Source organism: Astatotilapia calliptera, chromosome 6 (assembly GCF_900246225.1).
Source record: "Astatotilapia calliptera chromosome 6, fAstCal1.2, whole genome shotgun sequence".
NCBI lineage: Eukaryota > Metazoa > Chordata > Actinopteri > Cichliformes > Cichlidae > Astatotilapia > Astatotilapia calliptera.
The window spans coordinates 11,023,360-11,044,728 of record NC_039307.1 but is presented as its reverse complement, the minus strand read 5'-3'; the positions used below and the strand labels follow the sequence as shown (position 1 = coordinate 11,044,728).

Below are 21,369 nucleotides of genomic sequence, written 5' to 3'. Positions count from 1 at the left end.
TTATATTGGGGTCTCATTTCCCTAAAAAGTGCGACAGTATGTACCAGCATTGTGCCTGCATGGAGAGGAAGTTGTATCACTGCAAAAACATCGAGGAGACACATAATAATATTGTATTATAACTTCAAACATTTTGTCCATGATGATATATTCAACATTAAACCTGACATGGAGGAAATACAGCGAATGTGAAACCTCAACAAGTGATGTAAACAGTTTATTAATAATAATAATAATAATGGTTTTTAAATTAACCAGTAAGCCAGCTGATGACTACAACTAGGCTTACAGCTTGCAGCTCTTTCCACCATTTATCTGCCACTATGATTTTGGCGTCAGATTCATTGATAAAATCTGGAGTTTTTCAGCTGGTTAATCTGCCTCAGTGAAAAAGAAGGGGAAACATTAATACAGGAGAGACATGTCGGATCCATGTTAGTTGCCTTGTAAGTGACTCATTTCTCTGTGAAGCCCCAGGTTTACTGTGGCAGTTGGTTTGTGGTCATTTAACTTTACTTTTGGGACTATGCCACACACAAGCACAATATCCAGTAGCCTTAAAAGTGACCCAGCATTATTGTCCTAGTCCATTTATTCTTGAAATGCTGTCTCCTGTTTCAGTTGATATCTCTTTCTCTCTGTTAAATAAACTAATAAAAGGAAATTAAATACACCACATCACCCGTGTAATTCTGACAGGCCTTGCAGAGTCCCAAACAGCCTGCGTTACAAACTGTACATTTATGCAGAATTTAAAGGATGTGGGAGATGTAGGACTTTGTTTTTTGGAGCTTGACCCATGCAAGGCACTAATAAGATAACGCAGCCTCTGATGCAAGTTTACTAAACAGTAAAGCTGAATCACCGGAGTGGTCCTTTAAGACCTTCAGCTGACACTGTGCTTCTGTGATGCACATTCTCAAATTGATCTTTTTTTTAAACAAATTACCACACTGTAAATCTGGGGTCACGCACAGAGTGGGAAAAGAGTGTTGATCGAATAAATAAGTAAATATGGCAAGTGGACAATTAGCTGTGGGGGCTATTGTTCCATATTACAAATGATAGACACAAACCATTACACATAACAAATGTGTATCCTGGAGAAAATGCTTGAGAGATATATATATATATATATATATATATATATATATATATATATATATATATATATATATATATATATATATATATATATGTTTTTGCTATCTGAACTGTTTCAGACTCGAGGGAAGTATGTGAATTTATATTATCCAGTTTATAACGATGGGAGAAAAACCAAAGCGCCTGTATAAATCAAATTAGGAAACCATCATTATTGTGGCACATTAAATTACAGCAATAAAGAAGGCATTTTGATGTCTGAAACGAACATCAGTGTCACTTTGTTTTATCTCATAAATTGTGAATGAACAAATCCTACAGTAACGACCCTCTCTGGCCATTGCTGAAATATTCTGTGACCATAGCTCAGGAGCCAAGGAGACACTGAATACCAAAAGTGCTATTTGTTGTATTCTTCAAATCAGCAGGTTGTATACCATGCGCTATGATTATTTTTCTCTCTTCTCGGTATTAGCTCGATTCACCGCCAGAAGCTCTAGCTTTCACTAACTTGTTAAATGGAGTGCCAGTCATCTTTACATCATCACCAACACACAAAAAACAAAACGAAACAAAAACTGTGCATGTTTAAAACACATAAACAGTAACAGAGCTGCTGTCACATATAAGACTGTCACATAGAGTGTGGTCCTACTTTACAAGTGATAAGAAGAAAGGGATGGGTAATAAGATGAGGTGAACATGAATACATATTTCCATTGAAGACCATAAAAGCGCACTATCCAAACTGCCATCAGTGACTGGTCAAAATGCTCTGAAGGCCACCAGCCGGAAGCAGTTCAAGGTAGTTTGCCTCAAGCGGTCTCTTTCAGTTGGAGTAATCAAGGGCCAAAGGCTTGATTCAGTAAGCAGAATCACTGTGGCCATTACGTAAACTCTGAGCTGAGACAGGAAGTGCTTTCATGAAAACAAAGTTGTCGAGTCAGTTAGCAAAATCAAATCTTCTGGAAGGGCAAACTGTGGAAGACGCTAACCAAAAGTCTGAATATTCCCTTTTGTTTCTCTTAATTTGAACCAGAACTTTAAATTCCCAAATCCATATCACAGATTTACCTGCTGATCCTAACACTGTATGTTAATAAAATGTCTATTAAGTGATATGTTCAAACCTGAGATACCATTACGTTACAGTGTTTCTTTAAAACACCCTTAAAAACCGAGTTAATTCCATCCCCTTACTCGTATTTCCTTGTTTGTTAGCGTGACATGATATCATTGGAGCCACTAGTATCTAATAACATTTAGAATGGAGTACCGTAGATATGCACTAATTCTAACAATGATAAGAACGGTAGATGGATAGTTACACAGTAAACGTAACTGACTTTTTTTCCCCTTAAAACATCATCTGTCTCTCGATGAAATTTATTTTGCACACACAATGCATTCATTTTTTTTGTTTTTTTTTGTTGGCCCATCAAGCCTTAAGTTATGTCGTGTGTCTATGATATGAAAGGGTAAAAGTTTAAATTCTGAAGGAAAAATTGAGATAAAACTGCAAAATGTAAAGTCATCCAAGCTGAAAGTACATATGTGTGCAAGACCTATTAAACCTGCTACTTACATGCCCTTCCTGCTTAAAAAAAAACAAAGAGCATGTTAGCCAGTTGTCGGTTAAAATTTAAGAAACTTTTGTCCAGACTGAGACCTAAACTTGCACAAAACTCATTAGTCTTCATGTAATGACTAAGAGGCTGGACTAGATCAGCACAGACAGGCTGATTTCTCTTTGCTGCGGTGTGAATATGACTAAAAGATGGATTTAAAAAAAGGAAAAGGAAAAGGGAAGATCTCGGGTGAAAATGTGTAGAGGCAACTCCAAATTAGTTGGATTCTCAACACCCATGAAGCACACCTTCATTATAAAGGGATCCATAAATAAGACAGAATAATAAATAAAACACAACAAAAACACAACAGAAAAGGCAACACTGCTGGTTATCAGTCTCCTTGCTCTTTTTTCCTTCTCTATCCGATTTTTCCTCTTTGTAGCTGGTGCTTGTGATTGGACAGGAGACAGTACTTTCTCCTTATGTCTCCCACTTGACCAGCCTACCTTTGACTCTCCCTATTTCCTTCTTTCTTCCTCTCTTGCTCTCTAACTCTAGAACTCAGCAAACTCCTTGGCACATTTCTCAGTGAAGGAGACGCGAATCTCCTCCTCCTCGTAGTCGTCGAAGTTGCTGGTGTCGCCTGGTCCTTTGAACTTGGGGATGAAGGGAGCTTCCACCTAAAGTCACATAAAGGAAACTATTATAAAACAAACTGAAGGGAAGAAAAGTCTCACATGCCACACAGTACACTCACCAAAACATACCTTTTTCTGGTAAATGGCAATCCAGTCAGTTGTTGCAAACCACTTGTGTCCCTTGATATCATTGACCCCATTTTTGAGGTTTCCATAACGTTTTGTGAGATCCACCTTAAAATAACACAAACATATTTTTCTCACGGTCACGTTAAAGAAAAAATAAATGTAACCTAAACGTCTGAATGCCTGCGGTATTTGCTCTCACCTGTAACAGGTTCCTTAGGAGGTCTTTCAGGTCTGAACTGAAGTGAGACGGGAAACGAACCTAAGGGCAGAGCACAAAATGAGGATTGAACCAGTGATAACTTCATGTAGTGATGAGATTCAGGCTCTCGGGTTCGTTATCTTCTGTAGTGAAGCACTGGTAGATTCTTATAATACAATGACATGGCTCTATGTAGTTCTGGGAAAAACTAAGTACATCATATGAATCAGTAGCTTGTAGAAGAACCTTTTCCAGCAATAACTTCCAGTAATTGTCTTGAGAGACTTCCCAGACTTCTCACATTGTTGTGGAGGATTTTTAGCCCACTCTTCTTTACAATGGTTGCTTCGGTTCATTGAAGCTTGCTGGCGTGCATTTGTGCACAGCTCTCGAGTTCCAGCTACAGTAATTCAATCAGGTTTAAGTATGGACTTTGACTAGGCCGTTGAACCTTCTGTTTTAGATTTGCTCGTGTGTGTGAGATGACTTTCTCGTTGGTCAACCAAGCTTCCTTTGTCGGAAAAATGGTGTCACATTTGACTCTACAGGGAGTGCAAAATTATTAGGCAAATGAGTTTTTTGTCCACATCATCCTCTTCATGCATGTTGTCCTACTCCAAGCTGTATAGGCTCGAAAGCCTACTACCAATTAAGCATATTAGGTGATGTGCATCTCTGTAATGAGAAGGGGTGTGGTCTAATGACATCAACACCCTATATCAGGTGTTATTATTAGGCAACGTCCTTTCCTTTGGCAAAATGGGTCAAAAGAAGGACTTGACAGGCTCAGAAAAGTCAAAAATAGTGAGATATCTTGCAGAGGGATGCAGCAGTCTCAAAATTGCAAAGCTTCTGAAGCGTGATCATCGAACAATCAAGTGTTTCATTCAAAATAGTCAACAGGGTCGCAAGAAGCGTGTGGAAAAACCAAGGCGCAAAATAACTGCCCATGAACTGAGAAAAGTCAAGCGTGCAGCTGCCAAGATGCCACTTGCCACCAGTTTGGCCATATTTCAGAGCTGCAACATCACTGGAGTGCCCAAAAGCACAAGGTGTGCAATACTCAGAGACATGGCCAAGGTAAGAAAGGCTGAAAGACGACCACCACTGAACAAGACACACAAGCTGAAACGTCAAGACTGGGCCAACAAATATCTCAAGACTGATTTTTCTAAGGTTTTATGGACTGATGAAATGAGAGTGAGTCTTGATGGGCCAGATGGATGGGCCCGTGGCTGGATTGGTAAAGGGCAGAGAGCTCCAGTCCGACTCAGACGCCAGCGAGGTGGAGTACTGGTTTGGGCTGGTATCATCAAAGATGAGCTTGTGGGGCCTTTTCGGGTTGAGGATGGAGTCAAGCTCAACTCCCAGTCCTACTGCCAGTTTCTGGAAGACACCTTCTTCAAGCAGTGGTACAGGAAGAAGTCTGCATCCTTCAAGAAAAACATGATTTTCATGCAGGACAATGCTCCATCACACGCGTCCAAGTACTCCACAGCGTGGCTGGCAAGAAAGGGTATAAAAGAAGAAAAACTAATGACATGGCCTCCTTGTTCACCTGATCTGAACCCCATTGAGAACCTGTGGTCCATCATCAAATGTGAGATTTACAAGGAGGGAAAACAGTACACCTCTCTGAACAGTGTCTGGGAGGCTGTGGTTGCTGCTGCACGCAATGTTGATGGTGAACAGATCAAAACACTGACGGAATCCATGGATGGCAGGCTTTTGAGTGTCCTTGCAAAGAAAGGTGGCTATATTGGTCACTGATTTGTTTTTGTTTTGTTTTTGAATGTCAGAAATGTATATTTGTGAATGTGGAGATGTTATATTGGTTTCACTGGTAAAAATAAATAATTGAAATGGGTATATATTTGTTTTTTGTTAAGTTGCCTAAAATAGCTAAAACTAAAAACAAACTAAAAACTACTTCCAAAAACATTCAGCTTTGATATTAATGAGTTTTTTGGGTTCATTGAGAACATGGATGTTGTTCAATAATAAAATTATTCCTCAAAAATACAACTTGCCTAATAATTCTGCACTCCCTGTAGAATAAGCACACAATAACAGAAAAATAAAACACATCACCCCTCCACAGAGTTGATTAATGGTTTGAGGTGTACGTGCTATTATGCTGTGTCTGGTTTTCTCCAAACGTGTAGCTGTGCATGTATGGCCAAACTTGTCCGCTTTGTTCTTATGTGTCTAAAAGTCTGTACTCACAACAACATTTCACGCACAGATTTATCAATGTTTTCGTAGGTTTGTATTTTACATAATTAGAAGTCCTTCAGACTGTGTGCATGAACAAATGAGGGCATGACATAGGTCTTTAAAATGAGTATTACTACTTCTACTATACCACTGCTACTTATTATTATTATTTTTTTTTTTTCAGTCATCATTTACAGTTGACCGTAAGGCCCCATATACTCAGAATTACAATTAAATAAATAAATAAAAACCCCTCAAAATAAAACATGTGTAAACATAACTTCAATCATTGTCTGATGTCATAACTTATCTTCTAATATTCTCTTTTTTGACACTATACCACAGATGATGGAGAATTTTGAGGCGTATTTTTGTTTTCTTTGTTTTTATTGCCATGCGTTTCTTATCTGGGTTTGACAGATCATGTGGTCCATGTCCTCCACCTAATTTCTTCTTTTTCCTGTAGTTTGTCTTTTTCATATCAACTGATCCACAGTGACTAGCTCAGGCTAAACATTATTCAGCACCCGAGTTATGTTTCACCCCGAAGCAGCTGATTAAGAATGAGGCTGATTTATTAACATATACATGGTGGTAAGAAAAATTGGTCAGTGTGCACCTGTCATAAATTTGACATTGATTTTCCTCATTTCTTTTGCAGTATACCAATGTTTCCATGCACATATTAGTAAATGAGGGTCCCAGAAGTCTTATTCAGATGCAGTTTTGCAAACCTAAGCTGTGCTGCTTTGTTCTTTTTAGAAAGAAGTGGCTTTCTCTGGCAACTCTTCCAAAAAGTCATACTTGCTCAGTCTTTTTCTATTTTTAATCTCATGAATTTGAATTTTTAAGATGTTAACTTAAACCTGTAGAGTCTGAGATGTAGCTTGTTGGTTCTTTGCAATCTCTCTGACCATTGGACGGTCTGACCTTGGTGGGAAATTGCTGGGAAGGCTCAGAGTGCTCTCACCACCCAGTTTCAAATATTTTTTCCACGTTTGGGCTACATCCACACATACACAGGTACTTTTTTTTAATCCAAGTTGATTTCCATCCACATTTAAATGCAAAAAAAATCTTAGACACTGTCAATTTCATGCTAAAGCAACAGATGGTGATATAACCCAACCATGAAGAAATGTTGGCCAATAAAAAGCTCACAAACAATAACAAGGCACACAGTCTGACATAAAAAAAGATGGGGAGAGATAAAGGTGGACAGCTTTCATGTTGCGAGAGAAAAACCTAAATGTTCCTTGTCCACACATAAATGCAGATATATAGATTTAAAAAATTTTCACCCTCAAAGGTATTTTTCAAAAGCTGTTTTCAGTGGTTCAAACTACCACACAGTTAAGTTAAGTTAAGTTAAGTTAAGTTAAGTTTACTAAAATACTCATATACAAGCGAACATAACTTTGGATCTGCATGATGTCAAAAGATAGCAGATAGTCTCAGTATGGTTACCTCAGGTACAGTGAACATGATGCTATTCAAATTCTTTGTGTGAGGTGGACAGCCAGTCAGAGGAAAGATGAATTAAAGAGAGGGTGGCTTCAAAGGAGGCAGAGCCAAAATAGCTTAGTTCAGACAGTGGATGAACTGAGGTGCTGTATCAATGGTTGTTATAAAATACATAAGGATTATTTTGGAATCTGAATCATGCAACACAACTCTATTAAAGTCCAAATATAAAATTATGGAACTGGAAACGATCACAATACTCCCCTTATAAATATACAAGAAATAAATAAAGGAAATATGCTCCTCTTACATCCTCCCTGATCAGATTTATTATGCTGGATCAAGGCTCTAACTGCCAGGTTCTCTAATATGATGGCGTAAAAAATTGCTGCTTTTTACACATCTGGAAACAACAATGTGGGTGGAACAAATACAATGCAAACCACAGAGTATTTTCAGAGACCAACAAAGGAAAAACATGGCTGAACAGATCAAAACAGATGCTTCTACTTGGTCCGTGTTTCTATGGTAAAAACACATTTTTTGAAACTACACCATACCCACTCTACCACAAAAAAAAAGAAAAAAGAAAAAAACATTGCCCAAAACTCTTTCAGGATTAACCTAAAACTGAAATTTAAATACAAAGTAAACTAAAATACATTTTTACAACAAAAAAACAACCTAATATCACATCATGAGTCATGTTCTCTTGTGTAAAGCATTAAATATTAGCACAAAATGCTAATCAGACAGTCAAACTCACCTTCCCTGAAACAATCTTTTCATAGATCTGAATGGGCTGATCAGCAAAGAAAGGCGGGTACCCTGCTGCCATCTCGTAGACGAGTACACCCAATGCCCACCAGTCTACTGCTTTGTTATACCCCTGGTGGATGTAGCGGGGGGCATGATAAGGATGGAGTAACGGAAGAAGAAAGAAAAAACATTAAGTTAATTTAAGATAAAATATAAAATGATGCAGTAAATGTATATTTCATCATATGTCTGTAATGAATTGTGTACACGGTTAATATCAACAAATGCACCAATTCCCCAGACAAAAAAAAAACCCCACAGAAAATAAATGATGAACTATCTCGATAGTCTGTTATTTACAGTAAAATTACAAATCAATAAAGTGGCTTGTTTTATTCCACATAATTAATTGTCAACTCAGTATCTCCAGATTATAAAGTGTTATATAAAGCTGCACACAGTAAGGATGCATTCACAGCCTGTTAGCCTTAGTTACTGTCAGTTACTGGACAGCTTGTGTCTACACGTGTCTGTATCATAGTTAGTACACATGGTTGGAGTACTTGGACCAAACCTTTAAAAGGTCCACTCACACTACACTCGAGGTCCCAAATGAATTCCTATATACATGGTCTCAGAGACTCAATTTTATTCAATCCTTATTCCAATCTAACTACATATTAGCTTTCCAAGATATCTTACACTCAATATGTTTTCCTAATGCAAAGTGCAGATATGTACTGCTACAATGTTCGACGTTCACATTAAGCATAGCCAAACTTTTAAAATAATAAGGCTTCAGACAGCTTTCAACACCCAGTTTCTGGCACTCTGTTTAAGCTTGTGGATCTGCATGATGACAAAGACACCAAGAGTGGTCATCTCAGATACTCAGCTTTTGCCTGAGCACATAAGCCCCACCCACCTGCTATTCAAATCATTCATTTGTGAGTTGACTTAAAGCGAGGGTGGCCTCAAAGGGAGAGGAGTGAAAACTTGTTTCAGTCACAGTGGAGGAACTGAGGGGCTGCACCAAGTCCCAGAATAAGACAAATGATTACCTCGAACTGTGAATCATGCAAAACTACAATAATAAAATCCCCAAAAAATAAAAATACAGAGCATGAAATAAAGAGAATAGCTCCATTTTAATAATGATATGTCAGTTTTCGATAATGATATGTTCACTTCTTGTTGTGAGGAGTATCTTGGGATGCCTTTGAGACAAAAAGCTTGTCTGTTAAGACTAAATTTGGTGACTTGTGGTACATTTTATTATATACACTGGATTTAATAATTGCTTTAATGACTTTTCCTGTCTGATTGTAAACATTTATTTGTAAGTCATTCAGTCATTTAGCGGAAACCTCACTTACATTATAGTTTGGATTTATTGGAATTAAAAGTTTAGCCACATTATTTAGTATTGTTTATAATATTGGGCACTACCATTCAACACCATTTGGATGAACTACTTTATATAATTATTTGTGTAACATTTAAAAGTTGCTTATTTAAAGCCTCCACCCATCTCTGACAGCAATTTTTGATCCTACCTTCAACTGTTGGGAAAAAAAATGAGGAATGTGAATGTGGCAGTCTTCCAGTGACCTGAGCTACAGAGAGCACAGTGAAAATACTCTCCCATCATTTTGGTGTTTAAGAAAGAGAAACTTGAACCTGCTTGTCACTCACAGAGTCTATAGATCACAACCCACCAGGGTTACAAAGCCCATAAATGTCTATATATATACAAACTGCAGCACTTCAAATGTTCTTTTAATACTTATTGCACAATTTTAAAGTTGCTGGCACGTAAGCTTCCCAAAGCCTGGCACCTAATGAGGATGCTGCCAGTCTGTGCAAACAACAATATTCTTAATGAGTTTTGTCATCAGTGTTTTGCTAACATATGTCAAACACTGAAGAGACCTGTGTGTTCTCTACTCAGGTGTACACAACTTCTCATCTGTGTGCACACACATTCATAGAGCATCTGGGATGGGACTGATACAGACAGATGGGCATGTTTTTGTGTCACAATGCTCCCAGTATCTTAAAGCGTATATGCACATGTAGAGTGAACCGCAATTTGCTTGTCAAAAGTACTGCTAAAACATGTCCTGCTAGGATTATTTATATGACTGTATATTACTGCAGATTATTCGTGTGATCAGCTTTAAATTCACAGGGGTGTAACGCTGGTATTATAGTTTGCAAATAAGCAAAGTAAGCTATTGGACCTTCACATATTATCACATGATTTTTAGGACTTGTCCTGAAAGAAAAACCAACAGTTATGCATTTGTCTTCCAGTTGGACTCCAAGCAAACTGTAAAAATGTATAATAGAAACAATCTTTCCTATGAGGTACCTACAGCTATCCACAAGTGAATATAATCCTAGCCTTAAAAAACGAAGAAGCCTCTACCCCAAGCTTAAAGTTAGTTCAGCTGGCTGCCAAGCGCACCTTGCTGAGAATGATCTCTGGAGCCAGATATTCTGGGGTGCCACACAGTGTCCAGGTCCGGCCCTTCACACGTTTGGCAAAGCCAAAATCTGTAACCTAAGAGGGGACAAAGAACAATGACAACGACAGTGAGTAAAAAAAAAAAGAATAAAAAAAAAAAAAGAAAAAAAAAAAATTCAAATAGGCTAAGTAACACCACATGAAAGGCAGCAAGAAAGAGAGGCACTAAAAACAGCCGCATCAAGGGAAATTGTCACCAGCTGTTATGCAACAGTTCGCCACTAGAGGGTGGTACACCAGCACACAGAGACGATTCCAGAGTGAAGAACACCTTTGTAAGGTTAACGAATCTCACACTGAAAATAAATGTCCTCATATCTGTTGAGCTGTACGTGGCATAAAATATTCTAATTTTGAGCTCTAGAAAACTCTTACTGTGATGATAGTTTTAAAATATTTAAGTAAAAAGATGTTAGATAAATGGAATAAAACAGATGGATTAATGTGTGCTAAAAAAATTACTGTCAGTTGCAGACATAATAAATATGGAACACAAATTCATCAGCACGGTCTGTGAAGGATAAATAATTAACAGTAAGTTTGTTACCTGTATGTAGCCCTGTTGGTCTATGAGCAGGTTTTCAGGTTTCAGGTCTCTGTAGATCAGGTCCAAAGCATGGAGATACTCAAAGGTCAGAACGATTTGAGCAGCGTAAAACCGAGCGTGAGGCTCACTGCACATAAACACAACGAGACAAAAGGGGATCTGTTTGGTGATCGAATAGCAGAGATGACTTGAGTCTAGCATAGAGATGAGAAGAGCTGAAAATACTGCCGTAGGTTAGGAGACATGATAGAAGAAAGAATACTGAATGGGAATTAATACATGGAAAAGATGTAGGCAAGCAATACTCTACATTATACTATAATCTGAAATAGCATGACATTTGTTTGCTGCTTTGGGATAAGCCAGATCATCTTGCAACTTTGGATTAAGCTGTTAATTAAGTTATAATGTCATGTAACTCTAGACATGGATAGTATAATAATTCTTCTGGGGAAAAAAGGTTTTTAAATCTTATATTGCGACACAGTATCCAAACTTTTCTAGAGTTGTTGTGCTTTGTGCCTATGTAGAATACAAGATAACAGAAATGCTTTCAAAGTCCACTGTTTACTCTTGTAGCAATCCACAAAATGCTTCTGGATATAAACTTTATTCAAACACTGACCTAAATCTGCCAATTCTCCGTAGATGGGAAAACATCTCGCCACCTGGCACATACTCCATCACCATGTAGAGGTTAGTGTTGTCCTGCAGAAAGGAGGACGAAGGTTAGTGGCACTCACACAAACACACAAAAGCATGCCCATGTATGGATGCACTTCAGGTACACACATATACAGGAGTTAAAACTCAATTACGTGAGCTAAAAAAGAGAAGAGCAATTTCACCAGTTACCAAATTGTTTAATCTAGCTGGTATTTTGCTAGTTAGCATTAACTGACTATTATTTATAGTATTGCCATATAAATAATAAAGTACTTTAACCCAGGAACATTACTGAAGGCCTGGTTTGTATATTGTGTGTTGTTTATATCACAGTTTTGCAAGATATAAGTAGTGTAACCGACTAACACAAATCACACTGCGTATGTTTTGTTCTTGTTGACTCTTCCTCCTGTGTGTAGGACAACACACGTGGACTGGAATATTCTGTTAATAGGTTTATTTAAGGTGTCTAGGATAGTCAATCCCTGGCTTTCCAGGTGCATCTAAACAGCTTAACCTGAATAAGGCATTAATTGGAGTATAGCCATCAGCAGGATTAGTCTGTGCACGTCCATGTCACACGCTCATGTGACATCTAAAGCCAACTTCACCATGTACTTACATACAACTCAACAGGACTGACAGTGGTGATGGAAGGGGTAGTAGACTGAAAGATTAATGCACTATAAATTATTTAATTTTAATCATTAAAACAATCAGAGTTGGTGCTCAATTTTCAAAAATATTACAAATAGGCTTCTCATCTGCTGGCCAAAGATACTTGTAAACACTTCCAAGAGGTCTTTAAAAACATGCAGACTTAATGTGACCACTTAGTTCATAGTTTGAATAAATAAAGCAAATTATTTTTTGAATTAACTAATTTGTGTGTGAGTAACCAAACCATCATCGGATCTGTAACAAATTTTAGCCATTTTTTGCTTATTATTGTTTCAGAATCATTTTAAGTACAGGTATGCATAACACATGTTAAATAAAGCACTGACCATTGCCAGCAGTGACCAAAGTAACAACTAGCAGTTGAAAATAGTATTTAGTGGCAAGTTAGTAACTTCAGGAGTTGGTTGAGACCAGCACAAAGATGGATATATATTAATCAGGCAGCTAAGAAACAGCTTCGAATGGATCATAACATTTGTCTGTGGCTTTTTAATGAATTAATATGCGAAACTTTGCTAAAGAGTTCTTTTATTGTTATTTTAATTGTGTGAGAAATTAAGCAGTCACTCGCTGTCATCAAACAACCACAGGCATGTGTGCTCTCACACACCTAAAATAATCCATACCTTGAATGAGTACTCTAACCGCACCAGAAAAGGGAAGCTGACAGCCTGAAGAATCCTCTTCTCATTTAGAGTGTGCTCTATCTGCTTGAGCTTGACCACCTGAAAGGCAGAGAGAGACAGAAAGAAGAAGGAGAGAGAGAGTGAGAGAGAGACATTTTACCCAGTAAGACAAGAGTGTGAAATTTAAGGCAAATATGAAACTAGCAATTTTCATTTAAATACATATCTGTTAAGACATCTCTCACAGGTTGAAGTAATATGCTGCCTATGGCCCAATCATCACAATATTTGAGTGTTTTTGCAATTGGAGGATTATAACATGGGTGTCTGTGGCACCATTACTGGAAAAAATGCTGTATTAAGTTACTGATAATGAAAACCGAACATTTCCTACTGCTGCATCTTCCCATTAAAACCATTTAACTTTTGAAAAATGAGCTTGCTTTTATTATGAAGTATCAGCTGGAAATGCATTGTGTTTGTTACTGTTATCATTCATTAAAAATGGATCAACAAAACAATATAACTGACATATTTCTTTGACAGCAGATCAGTTTGAGATACTGCAGAAAGTAATGGAACAAGAAGCAACAGCCAGAGTGAGCTGTAAGATGAAGCGCTGCAGGCAAAAGACTGCACACCTCCAACAAACTTCTTTCACTGTACCCTTCTGCTGACATTCAAAATCATATCTCAGCTGCTCACCAAATGATAAAAAGACTCTTACTTATTACATTACTTCTTTATGAAAAGACAGTAGTATTACTGTCTCCAAAATTGTGTAACTTTAACAAACAGACACTCCAGGTACAGCAAGACATCTGTGGCATTTACGAAAACAACCTGAAGTCCGTATTCTCAAGATTTTCCTCCATAATTAAGACTATAGGCCAGTGTGCTATTGTGCCATGTCTTTGAACTTTAAAATAACTATGAAACGTGTTGGGGTTTCATGGGAAATCAGCTTAGAGTTAGAAGTAGTTTAGATGAAAGGAGGTTGCAAGGCGGATAGTGCAAAATTTAACAGGAAACAAGAGTTTGTGGCAGATTTTTGGCTGGGAAGACTTATGAACATATTCTACATCACCAGTTACAACAAGGCTGCATCGGTAGGGTGGCAGCACCTGGTTAAAATAGTATTCTCTTTTAAACCTCACTTGGTATGCCACTTGGGCCTCTCTGGCGAGACCAATCACAGATACTCCACTTCCACCACTTCCATCTGTAACAGACCAATCACTTCAAGGACACAGGCTCGCCCGACCCCCTTTATAATAGGCCCTGGCCTCACACCAGGCATTCTTGCCTTCTTCCCTGTGAAGATCATTAGAGCTTAACCAGTGATCCTGGACCAAGGTTATCCACTTAACAGTTTACAGATCCAGTTGTGAAAGGTATTCCCTGAACGTTTCTGGTTTCAGGATTACTAACATAAATATTTTATTTAATTATATTTTAATTATGTCAGTATATTTTTCTAGTAAGCAGTCGTCGTGTTGTTGCAATTCTGCACCTTATCAAGTCAGCACCTTATCAAGTCAGCACATCAAGTGAGCTTGTGCTTGTATAGCTATTTGCTAGCTGTCCAAGCTGAAAATTGGTGCCTATGGGTGCCACTGCATTCTCTGGTAGTGGTAAATGGTAGTGGTAGCAAGGTTAGGGACGTTGCTTTTGCAACGTCCCTAACCCCTCTGAATCACTTATGTGGGTGTCAAACATGCAAAGGCGTCACATGGGCAGACAGAATCCTGGAGTCGCATTTGCAAGTGCCCAGGGCCGCAAAAGCCGATCCCTGTCTTTCTGACACTGCAGCGAAGCTGAGCAACATACCCAGCTCAGGTTGCACTTGCTGGGGGGATATGATCAAAGACCCCAAGGCTGAACTTACTCCTTTTTTAATCAGCTCCTCAACTCCAAGGAGGAAGAAGATGAGGATGAGTTAAAAAGTATCTTCTGATGATAATGATGACGATGAGGAGGATGTCATTTTCCCTCCTATCCAGGCATTGTGGCCATTTTCCATCTTCCCCATAAGGTCACGCTTATATATATATATGATATGCAAGCATGTAATAGCCAGTGTCCCAGGAGGTGTCCTCTCTGCAGATGGATATGAGATGTCATCTGAGTCCCAGTCACAATTTCTCTAAATATCTGGTAGCTATGTCTCACTGGAGTGACCCAAAATTGTTCATAACCAGTGTCCTCTTATGTATGGTGGTTATGAGGAAACAGATGCTTGATTGAAAGGTTAGAAGGCTGTTTTTGAGGGGAGGGCTGTCAGAGGTACCTGGCCCCAGAGACTCATATAAATTAGCAAGAGCTGATGGCAATTTTCTAAACTGAGGCACAAAGGCAAGTTTAGGCCTTCAGGGATTTTTTGGTATCTTGCCATAGTTCCTGTTTGCAGTCCCTTCCCTTTGTGCCGAGGTTTAGGGAATCTAGCTTAGCTTTTCATTAGGGCTGTGACACTAGATGGTGGAGGCTATAGTGATGGCATGATTACCAGTGCAACCAGCATTCACCAGCATCCACATTCTACCAGAGAAATGGCTTCCTTGTGGGGCCTTGTTAAGGGTGTTTCTGTGGATTACATCTTTGTTATTGCTAGTTGGGCTTCCACACATTTTTTAATTTGTACTGTTCTGATGTAACTGCGTCCTCACTTGCATGCTCAGGCCTTAATGAGGCCTGCTAGCTGAACGTTGGGGTTGGTGTGAGGTGTCGGCCTTCGAGGTGCTATTGGCAGGAGAGCATGCAATTTGGGAGTGAGCTACATTTCCAATAGTGCGATACCAAGTAAAGCTTAAAAGGCAATGTTTGTTTACCAGGGTAACCCCAGTTCTCTGAAAACTGAGGGAGTTATTTCATCGCATTGCCCTATTTGCATGTGCAAAAATGGCTTGTGTGGGGCCAGAGGCTATTTTTAAAATGGTTTGGGGACCCTATGTCCTTGAAGTGATTTGGTCTGTCTTAGATAGATGCGATGGTAGTTTAGCTTCTGTGAAAGTATTGGGTTTACCCTGGGAGATGACCCTGTGGACCAAAAACTCCATCTAAATTGTTTACTAAAGTTAATTTTCAGTACAACAATATGGTGCTATGTATGCAGAGGCAATAAATAAATAAAAGTATAATGCCCACCTCCCTGAAACAAGTGCAACATAGACTTTTTTGTGAAAACAGCCATAGCAAAACAACACCATCGTGTTCATGTACATTCATTCTCTCACTCTCTCAGGCATGTGTTCTGTCAGTAGTACTTGCAGAAGACTGTAAATTCATGGATTACCTTCATGTCCCTACTGATGTAAAAATTATTTTGCCAGTACTTTAGTACAGCATGACAGATAGATAGATATAGATATTCATTCTGATTTTGATCTTGCTAAAATCCCAATCTCAGTGTTTTATCAATAAGATGATAATTAAATGGTAAATGGTCTGTATTTGTATAGCACTTTACTTGGTCCTAAGGACCCCAAAGCGCTTTACACTATACACAATCATCCACCCATTCACACACACATTCACACACTTTAAGCCATAATATAATTATATTGTGGATTAATTATCATCTTATTCACAGATTAAGTCAAAGATTTATTTTAACTGAATATTAAAATTACTCTGGTGTTATCCACGTAAAGACAACCTCTGCTCTGTGACTGTAACTAATCCCTGATTTCAGCACAAGTGGGTTCAGATAATAATTTCACCTGTATTTGAAGGGCCTTTAACAAAATGCATAAAAGAATAAAATCTTCCGAGTGCAGTATTCACATCAATTACATTTCTGTTTTCTGTGGGAAGACTAACTAAAAAATGGATGGGAGCGCATTTAAACACCCCAATCCCTCTGTGATTCTGGTGACCCCTGACCCAGACTGACCTTCTGCTTGTTGAGGATCTTCATCGCATAATGTTGTCCCGTTTCTCTGTGCTTCACCAGCATAACACGACCAAATGAGCCCGTGCCCAGGGTTTTCAACCTCTCAAACTGCTCCAGGCAAGCAGTGTTCTGAACAGACAAAACAAAAACGGTTAGCTGATTTTTGTGAAAATGGGATATTTAGGGTCATGTTGCTGGTAGCGAGTTTTTATTTTCAGCTACTCGTGTGCTCACATTTATCACTAATTCTTGTATTTTCATGGTATATATTCTTTGCACATGTCATAAACAAATATGCAATAGATAATATATATAAATTAATATATTTGGTATGTATGGTTTATAATTTCTTAATAGAAAGTAATACACATGTGCATACAGGATACAGTGTAAATTTGAAGAACAATAAAGAAAAAACTTTTACTCATGTTTGTGGTACCTGAACTGTTTCTCAGGCTCAGATGGTCCCAGAAACTTATTTATCATAAATAATTGATGTTTTCCTACATAGAATCAAATCATGCTTAACACTCATATATTTTTAGATACTGTCATAGACGGTTTTGCATACATATGTGATAAATATTGGTTTAGGCTTAGATATTCAGCTTTATCTCAAAAGTCAAAACAAAAATATTGCCTTCACTGCAATTTTTATACCCAGTGCCATAGTTTGAGCTGCTCAAGTGTAATTGGATCATTGCTACATAACCCGTTTCACTGACAGCTGTGGGTTGTTTCTTCATTACTTCTTCCGAAGTAGAATAAAAAATAAAAACGTTTTGAAGATGATTTCAAGTGTGGTACATGCATTTGGGAGCTATGAACCCACAACATGTGTTTGAAAGAGCTCTCATTTCAAGTGAAACAAGCTATCCTTGAGATCCATTTAAAAAAAATGCAGTACTGGTGAGCTTTGCTCAGTATTACAGTATTGCAATGGGCCCTTTTATCATTGTGTTAATTTGTTCATTTGACAATCTGAAAATAATAAATAAAACTGAATAAAAATTCAGTATATTTTTTAACCCCAAATTCATCATTTAGCTTCAATAAGCTTAAATAAATACAAAAAAAAAAATAAGCCAGTGTCCCAAAACATACGGAGAAAATTATATACAGTATAAATTAAAACAATGTTGATACAGATTTATGTATATTTAATGGTTTAATTAATGTCTATGAAGAATATTAGGTGATCTAAAACAAGTGAATTAAAAAAAACAACAACAACAACAACAACACACACACACACACACACACACACACAGCTTTAGGGTTGATACAGTTGACATTGCCCTGGGGATATTTTCTAACTTTCTTACTCATACTGCATACAATATGAAATATGTATACTGAATATAAATTTGCAGCATTAAATATTACAAAACATATGGAGTTGTTTTATGTCACAGTTTACTTGAAACAGTAACTTGCATTTTAAAAACAGTCAGACAGTAGCATCATCACTAACCAATAGCCAATAAATAATAAAACTGATGCTATTTACAAACAAATGTATTTATACCGCCATCTGTATATATTAAAATTATAATTTTCAGTGATTTGCATAAAGTGATAGCTGGTAATACTGAACAAATAAACAATAAAGACATGAAACAAGTGAAATTTCAGTAGCTATGATTGGCATTTTCAAAAACAGCAGCCCACACAGAAGTAATGTATATATTTCTTTGGCCATACAGAATTGGGAGTGAAAATTCTGTTTTTCTAACATGCAAACAAAGTTAGGATTAAAGTACAAACAATAAATCCTGTGTATCATACTTCTGAAGCTTAGTGGGCAGACTTAGTACACACACTAACCTGTGCAGGATTCTCCCACTTTTTGAGGAAGTCCTCTTTGGCTTTAGCAAGGAATTCCTTGACTGTGGAAAAAACACACACCAGTGTTTACATAAGAAAGGCTTTAGTGGGGCATCTGTGTGTATACAGAAAGTGAAAAAACATCAAAATAAAGAAACAGAACACCTACTTTATTGTCTGAAGTCAACAGCACAGAGTCTGACTAAAAATTGTTAATTAAATCAAATTTTATTCATATCCATCGTAAAACCACCTGCTCATAACTATTACTCACAAAGACCCAGTGGCTACATGGATGATTTGTCAGTGTGTAGAAAGTTTTGAGACGTAAACTGATCGTCTTATCTGTCTGTAAGGTAATTCAGGCTGTTGGGATTTTTCTAAATGTACAGCAATTAGTCCAGATGGCTGATAGTCTGAAAACTACATGCAGAATATTCTCAAGTGCAAAAAAAATACCTGAACTTGAAATCTCATGAACAAGTATACTCATTTAAAAGCTTAAATCCCAGGACACATTTCAAAACACTTGTTGACCTACCGGTATTAACTATCAACACTTTCCCTTCTCACCTTCACTAAAAGTGTCAGCTGCTCAGTGACCGGTATGCATTTATACCAAGTAGCTATGTCATATACTTAGATGTCTTGATTTAAATGTCAAGCATTTAAGCCTTTTGGAATAACTGTTTCTTTGATTTTCTTAAAAAGAAATCCATCACAGTATTCAGATTTACTCCAGTTTGTGACACATACATAACTAAATAAACCTTTACATATCATTTCCTAGTAAATTGCTATTTCAAAAATGATGAATTTAAAAACAAACACAAAAGTATAACCCCAGACATGAGCACACTCATCCTTCTATATTTGGACTTACAGTACAGCAGACAATCAGACTAACTCAGTGTCAATCTGCAAACCTTAAGGGGGTTCACCAAACAAAATAGCCCCCACACTTTCAGCAGCATCTCTTTCCAGAGACAACAGGCACTGTGCGTTTGGGAAATATCTGACACATAGCTTGTTGTGATCTCGCCAAGATTTGAGTACAAGAGGATGTGAAGTTGCCAAGATTCTTGCAGCTTACAATAGCTGTTGGTTGTTTTGCACCTCGTGAAGTGATTTGGCTATGGAAACGGCACTACCACCTGCTTTATTATAAAGCAGCATCAACTGAATCCAAAGAAAAAGCTCTGTTCAAAGCGGAATACTACTACCGAGCACCTATTCATCTGTCTCTATATTATGAGGTTAGTTAATTGAAATGTAGCTGCCTAATTTGGGTTCTTGAAAGCTATTCTGACACAGGCTTATTTAAGGACTGAGCAGGATGAGTGGATCTTTTTAAATCAGACAGCAGAAATAGGCCGCTGCATGGAATGTTAACTGAAGCTAACATAGCCGCTGTGTCACACCGTCTCTGGTGATTTCGTGAGTCTGGAACAGAGCAATGTGTTATGTGTAGCGTACAGGCGACGGTACCCACCGCTTTCCATCTCGCTGCCCTTCCTGGCCGTGGGCGCGTTGCCCATGATGACAACCTGTCAACGGGCGATCCGTGGCTTTTTGGCCGCCCTGCAGCCTTCTCAAGCCGATCTAATCTCGATTAGGTCTGTTCGGTATTTTCTAAATCCAAAAGCACCAAGCGTTAACTCCGAGGTCTTGGTCTTTAATAGCCTGGCAGCTGCTGATGCGGTGCCAGGGCGAGACGAGATGGTAAAGCGGGCTCACTCACTCCTCAGTCATCAGCAACCGGCAATTGATATACAGTTCAAATCCACGGGGAGGATACCTTTGAGGTATCTCGGTCGTTGGGGCTTCACTGGACCGTAAGGCCGAGCTCGGCGCAGATGGCCTGAACACGGAGGATCCAGTCTTCGCCTGTCCCTCCTTGCAGCCCCCGCCGAACGAGCCCCCCCGGCTCCCCACCTCTCCCCAGCCTAAAGAAAAACGACACCAGAGGCGGGGACGCGATATTCTCAGCCCAAGAGCCGCCACTTTTTGTTACCAAACCCAGCTTTTAAAAATTAAACCTCGGCGGGGTCCGACGACGACGGGAATTCACCCAAATCAACATTGGCCCCCCGTAGCCTCGGAGACGAGCGAGATGACGGAACTACAGTCGACTGAACGTCCCGCCTACTAGCCAGAACCGGTTTTTGATTGACAGCTGCAACCAGCCCGCGGATTGGCAACCTATGTATGCCGGTATCCCACGGAAGGCACTGATTGGCTCTTCGCAATCCATCAAGAGCAGCACCATCCTACCGCCCTACACAAAGCGAGTGAGGGGAACGTCACCGATTATTTTCCTCCCGACGACATACCCGCCCACTTTTCCTGGTTTCCGTCCTCCATTGGCTAGATGAGGGCGAACCGTGGGAATCTCGGCGAATGTGAAGATGTCCATTGGCTCTGAGTAACGATTGGCAGGTAGAAAAAAAACCCCTCTTCAGCCCCCCACTCCCACCGCCACCAAGCGACTGATACACGTTTGGCCAAGTGACGTCAAC

At 38.7% G+C, this 21,369-nt stretch overlaps 1 protein-coding gene across 1 annotated transcript; it reads right to left on the bottom strand.

The window, feature by feature from the left end:
- Positions 1-1,496: 1,496 nt before the first annotated feature.
- prkacab (protein kinase, cAMP-dependent, catalytic, alpha, genome duplicate b) lies at positions 1,497-21,313 on the bottom strand. The gene is made up of 11 exons (XM_026170267.1): positions 20,343-21,313; positions 18,851-18,912; positions 17,024-17,152; positions 13,132-13,230; positions 11,784-11,866; positions 11,159-11,285; positions 10,552-10,647; positions 8,089-8,211; positions 3,642-3,701; positions 3,443-3,547; positions 1,497-3,355 (listed from the first exon to the last, which is right to left on the bottom strand). Exons 1-11 carry the CDS (start codon positions 20,386-20,388, stop codon positions 3,230-3,232), a joined length of 1,056 nt encoding a protein of 351 aa, XP_026026052.1. The 5' UTR covers positions 20,389-21,313; the 3' UTR covers positions 1,497-3,229.
- Positions 21,314-21,369: the final 56 nt, after the last annotated feature.